The sequence below is a fragment of the Silene latifolia genome, chromosome 7 (genome assembly GCF_048544455.1).
Source record: "Silene latifolia isolate original U9 population chromosome 7, ASM4854445v1, whole genome shotgun sequence".
NCBI classification, from domain to species: domain Eukaryota; kingdom Viridiplantae; phylum Streptophyta; class Magnoliopsida; order Caryophyllales; family Caryophyllaceae; genus Silene; species Silene latifolia.
The window spans coordinates 92,263,842-92,270,327 of NC_133532.1; the positions used below are offsets into that span (position 1 = coordinate 92,263,842).

General features: G+C 39.6%; 1 protein-coding gene across 1 annotated transcript; it reads right to left on the bottom strand.

The window, feature by feature from the left end:
- Nucleotides 1–255: 255 nt before the first annotated feature.
- On the bottom strand, nt 256–4,169 carry LOC141592363 (receptor protein kinase-like protein ZAR1). Its single transcript, XM_074412994.1, has 2 exons — nt 2,687–4,169; nt 256–1,030 (listed from the first exon to the last, which is right to left on the bottom strand). Exons 1-2 carry the CDS (start codon nt 4,125–4,127, stop codon nt 399–401), a joined length of 2,073 nt encoding a protein of 690 aa, XP_074269095.1. The 5' UTR covers nt 4,128–4,169; the 3' UTR covers nt 256–398.
- Between the last annotated feature and the right edge of the window lie 2,317 nt (nt 4,170–6,486).

Genomic DNA, 6,486 nt, shown 5'->3' on the forward strand with positions numbered 1-6,486 from the left:
GTATAAAATTGATTTTTGCTATGCAAGAATAGAGAGTACAAACACATAACAAAAAAAGTGTTTTCCCAATTTTTTTAGTTGTGCATGCTCTGTAAGTGTACTTCACCTCTTTGGCTCTCCAAGTTTGGTCTCGTTGAGTCCTGAACACCCCTACCTAAGTGTACTTGATTAAACAGATAACATTAGTCGGCTCAAAAAATTTAACACAGTCGCTGATTCAGTCTACTACGCAGTAAGTTGCATTAGGATACAAAATTGAAAACACTCAACATTAACGGATCATATTCAAGATTGAGTCAAGAACATTCTTTCATAAATCAGGATCAAGTTACACATTCTACATCAGAAGTCAGCAAATTAAACCGAAAAACATTTACACATCATTTACGATTTCCTACTCACTGAAACTTGAGGCGATCAAGGTTTTCCGAGACAGTTTTCATCCTCGGCCTCAATTCTGGGTCTAACTCTGTGCAATTCAAAGCAATATGAAACGTGGCCAATACCTGCTTCTTAGCAGAAACCTCATGCAGCAGTGCTGGGTCTATGATCTCCGACAAGGGCCGTTCTTCCCGAAAAACCTTCCTCACTAGGCTCTCCAATCCCGCCCCGCCATTGTCTGGTCCTGCAACTGGGAGTTGTCCTGTTAACATCTCCATTAGCACAATGCCAAATGAGTACACGTCGCATTTCTGAGTGAGCTTGCCACCTGATTGGGCCTCAGGCGCTGAATAGGCACTATAGGATGGGCCCAATATTTTTGATCCCACTAATAGTGAATGGCTTAAGCTGGGCCTTCTTGAATGGGGATTGGCGGATTTGAAAGTTCCGCCCAGGAGTCGGGTGAGACCGAAACCAGAAATGTAAGAGTGCAGGTCATCGTCGAGTAGGATTTTGGATGATTTGATGTTTCCATGAATGTATTTTTTAGGAGCTTGCTCATGGATGTGCATCAGACCCCTTGCAGCGCCCTGAGCAATTTTTAGTCTTGACGCCCACGATAATGGAGGTACATCATTGGATGGCCCACCTAAGTAACAAGCACAACTATTCACTATTACTAAACGATAAAATCCAGCAGCCTTTGTAGGATTAACATGAAGAAGAAGAAAGAAATATGAATTAATTTTGGAGGACGCTGGCATGTAAAAAAGAAAGGTATTGTGTTTCTATAATCCATTAAAGATCTTTTAAAGACAACAAGCCTTAGGTTCAAAAGCCATAGTTACGTTAGCTTAGTTGGTAGGTCGTTGAGGGTAGTACACATGATGAAGGTTTAAAATTAATTTGCATCAATATCAGCTTAGTGGCTTCTTTGAATGGGACACACATAAAGATGTAAACTCATACAGCAAAGATACTAATAGAGAGTGTGTGTGTATAATCTACTTCCCCTTTTCTACTTCAACGCAGAGCTGTGATGTGTAACTTGCAGACTTTTGGTTTTAACAAATTCACCCTACAAATTATGACCATCTTTCGTGACAGATTAATCTTTCAAATATGTACTCCAAACCCTACAAAACCCGATATCTTATAGGTGCCAATATTGATGCACATGTGCTTTGAAATCAAATGAGATGCATTTATCATAAGCCATACATTGTACAAGTTAATTCAAAGACTTAAAAACACACAGCACAGTGAGTTCAAATGCCATATGGCCGCAAACTGAGAAAAACAGAGTTTAGCATTTGCCAACATAAAATACCCCCAGTCTTACACCATACATGCTCTTTTAAACCAAGACTATAATTAATTACTATACCAATATACTTTCTATAGTTTGTAGCTCATGATGCCACATTCCACTAGATTGGACTACATCTATATGCTGTCAATTACTCTTTTCCCTTATTCCTCATAAACGGATGATCCTGGTTTAGTTAAGTTGGTAAAATAGTAGAAGACTCAACCAATGACACTTTCGATTTATATGATGGATCCGGGATCCCCCATCCTTCTATAGCATGAAAAGAGTTGCGATTGGAAGTTTTTGAATACTCAATAATACCAAAGGAGAACCTTTTTAAAAAGTTTAAAAGTGGGAAATCGCAATCGCTTCCCTTGATTACAGAACTTCAAAACTATTAGCACTCCATGCATAACATCCTAATGCCTCTCAATTTGACTTCTCATCTACTCAAGTCAACAATACACTCGATGTTTCCACAAAACACAGAGGCGTCTAAGGCCCTGTGTAGCCCAAGTGCGAGAACCGGACTTCCAATTTTGGTCACCGAATTTACAAGCTTTATTGATAAAATTCTATACAAACCTTGAAGTATATTACACTTGGGCATTCACATATTTGGGGACTCATTATTTTGTAGTGCATAGGGCCTCTATTTGTTTTAGGACTCCCCTGACAGAACAGGCACATGGTCTCACCCCATAGAGCAAATGTTAGATACAAATATACAACAAAGTACTTGGTTTAAGGATAGTGACTTTGATTTCTCCAACATGTAAGGTAGTTTAATTTGTAAACAATAAAGCATAAAAAAAAAGCCTATTTGAAGAAATTAATCATAACATAAAAGGCATAAGAAATGACCAATTTAACAAATCACGACAATTACTACGGAGTATTTGATTACCAATGTCAGCAGAAAATAAGCAATTTAACAAATCCATCAAATAAGTTTAAGCATTGATAAGTAGGGTGTGGATAGAAAGATATTACCATGCAAAGAAGAGTACAAGCTTCCATTTCTGATAAAATCGGATACCAAGAGCTTCTCATCCCTAGCATAATAATAAGCTCTCAACCTCACAATATTCGGATGTTGAACCTTCCCAATAGCCTCCACCTCAGCCTCAAATTCCCTATACCGCCACATAGCTTCATCTGCCTCGCTCAACCGCCTCACAGCCACCAGCATGGGAGGCACCAAACTCGACGATCCCTTTCCGCCGCCTCCAGCCACCACTCTATACACAATCCCACTCCTACTTTTCCCCACCACATACGCGGATGCCCTCAACAAATCCTCTAATTCCAACCCAAACCCTTCCTCATCAATAACCACGAATTTACCCTTTTGCCCCTCCTCTTCCTCCTCAATCTTCAAATTCTCACCCACCACCACCCTCACGTGACTCACCACCTCACCTTCTTTTCCCATTTTACCCTTGGTAACCCCCAGATATTTCCTCCTTACCCTCACCCACAGAATGACCAAAATAACCCCACACACCACCACTACTCCAACAACCACAAAAACCCCAACAACCAACGGTACAGAACCCGGCTTCTTCCCAGTGTCCCCACCAACACCCGCATTAGGGTTTCTAGGGCTAATAGGGTTTTCAGGGTTTTGAAAATTAGGGTTCAGAGTTTCCACCAAACAAGGGTTACTCAACGGAAATCCACATAAACCCGGGTTTCCAGCAAATGCAGTGGGGCCCTGATTAAGCAAGGACCCCACTTGAGGTATCTTACCGGACAAGTTATTATGGCGGAGATCAAGGCTCACCATCACCGGAAACTCACCGTAACTCGCCGGAATAACGCCGGAAAACTCGTTGTACGACAAGTTAAGCGTCCCCTGTAGCCGAGTGAGCTGACTGAGTCCAGTCGGGAGCGAATCGTTGAGGAGATTATCCGACAAGTCAAGGAAAGTCAAGTCCTTAAGAGCGGAGATTTGAGACGGGAGTGGGCCGGAGAGGGAGTTGTGGGAGAGGTCAAGTGCGACGAGTGAGGTGGCATTGAAGAGGTGAGGTGGGATTGTTGAGGTGAAGTTGTTGGAGGAGAGAGAAAGATGAGTGAGCGAGTCGAGTGCACCGAGTTCAGAAGGAACGTAACCAGATAATGAGAGGTTGGAGAGAGAGAGGTAAGTGACACGGTTGCGAGTACAATGTACACCGTACCAGCGGCATGGTAGCAAGTCGGATATGGACCAGGTTGAGAGGGAATGAGTGGGGTCGTGAGTAATTGCTGATTTTAAGGCTAATAGGGCTAACCCATCAGAGTTCAAGGCTATTGTTAATGGAAGTAATAATAATGTAAGAAAGGGTAAAACAAAGGAGGGCGACATTGTTGTTGAAGTGAAGGGAACAAAGAGGTTTGCAACGAGGTGTTGCCAAATGAGTTTTGGGAGTTTAGAGTTTGAGTTGAGAGACATTAAAGGAACACATTGTGTGTGTGGAGTTCGAGGTGCTTTAATCTTTATTAGTTAGAGCATCTTCGTTAAACAAAAGAAATTGCTTGTAAATAAAAAAGTTTTCAAATTAGTTACTTAATCATTGGAGTATTTTATATCGGTGTTATTCTTTCACATACGCTTTTTACTCTTTCACATACATTTTAACACAAAATTTCCATAGATTACCCTCCCTCTAAAAAAAAGGAAAAATATTTCTCCCTTTTCCTTTCTTCTCATTCCAATCAATTTTTCCTCAAATATTCCGATTATTAATTCATCTAAACTAGAATATGTATATCAGAAAAGCAATTGTTCAATTTTGTTAAATAAATTACACAATTTTGTTATCGATTGAATAATTTTATTATTTGTGTTCAATTAGGGTTGTACTTAATAGGCTTGATTTTCAATCAAATGGTGGGAGTACGGAGGCAATGGTGGTGGAGTAAACAAATTAGTAGTTTTAAACAAACAAGCGACGATGCTCATAAAATTCCAATTTTCATTTTCAAAAACTTGGATCAATCATGATTTTATGCTGGAACAAATTGTGTTGATCTTAACAACGGCCTGTACAACTACTCTGTACAACCTATGCAACGAGTGGAGAGGTGGGGTGGTTTCAGGGATGGGGTCCGTGGTAGAAGGTCATCGCGCGCACGGTAGAGGTCGTGATGGGGTGGTTGAGTGCTGGTGACGGGTAGTGGGTCGCGCACAATGATTTAAAGGGGACTGGCGTGGTGGGGTTGGGTCAAAAGGGATGAGGGTGGTGCGAGGGAAGCGGCTGAAGGCTGGTGTGATGACGGTAGGGTGGTTGGTAGTGTCGACTGTCGTAGTGTTGGACTATTTGGTGGGGGTGGTTGGAGGATTTTTGTGGGTTTTGACTGAAGAGGAGACAGAGATGAAAAAATGACAAGGGTAAAGCTGGAAAAGTGGTATGTGAAAGAGTAATTCTCGTATGTGAAAAAGCAACACCCTTTTATATATACTAGCATAAATTAAGCTAGTAGCTCCATGGAGCTAGTAGCTTAAATGAGTCTATAAGAAAAAATCTACCAATTAAAACAACACTTAATATTTTTAATTTTTATTTTCTAGGTAAAATAAGTAAATGTATTAATTAAAAGGGTGTTGTGGAAGGTAGTTGACATATGGGTCTATTTAAGCCACAACACTAAGCTAGTAGTTTACCATTGTAGTAGTTTGTAGCTTAAAAATATTCTAGCTTGAAAATCTTACTCCCTCTTATTCACTATATTCTTCCCCTTTCCTTTTTGCACAAGAAATAAGCAAGTGAATTTGGACCACACAAAACACTCTACCTCACATGCGAGTGAATTTGGACCACACAAATCAACCCAATAAAGGAAATAGGGAAGAAAACCCGAATAATCCGAATAAGGAAATAGGGAAAATATAATGAATAGGAGGGAGTATGTAACAAAGGTAAGCAACTAGCTTACCATTGGAAATGATCTTATGGGTTTTAATTTGGAAGGGTGTGTACTATGGTGTCAGGAGTGTGACTCTGCTGTGTTGCGTTGCGTGTGTATCTGTGTCCAAATTCAAATGTTGTTGCTCATTTGGACGTACAGGGCCCTGCATTCATTACTCCCTCCTTTCATCTTTACGGTTTACACTTTAAATTTTGAATTTATCATTTTTGTTTCAGAAATTTATTACTCCCGCCAATTCACAATAAACCTCCCATTTTATTTTGGCACAAAAATTAAGGAAATATACTACCCCACTATATAATTAAATTTGGACCACACAAATACACTACCCACCATACAATTAAATTTGGACCACACAAACACTTACCAAAAAAGGAAATAAGGAGATTATTGTGAATAATCGAAAAAGGAAATAGGGACATTTATTGTGAATTGGAGGGAGTATAATACTTTAATTTTGTCAGATTTTTTATAGAACCCTTGGAGTATCCGCAATGGTGAAATCTCACCAATTTTCATCTTACACTTTTTTAGCTTTTTTCTATTCTATTTAGCATACACATCAGTTTTCCACTCACCATCCAAATTTACCAAAACACATAAAAAAAATACCCACATTAGCAAATACTCAACTTTTCCTAAAAATTGAATTGTTTATGCATTTAAGTGGGCCTGCACTCCTAAAAATTGAAATGTTTATGCACTTCGTGGACCGTACTAGCCCCACGTTTCCTAAAAATATGAATTGTTTATACATTTGGTGGGCCTGCAATCCTCTTCGTCAGTTTTAATTTTCACTTGTTTTCAACTCTTCTTTATCCACTTTAACAATTGTTTATTCATTTCTATTCCCCGCCCACTTTTCACCATTTTGGTGAAAA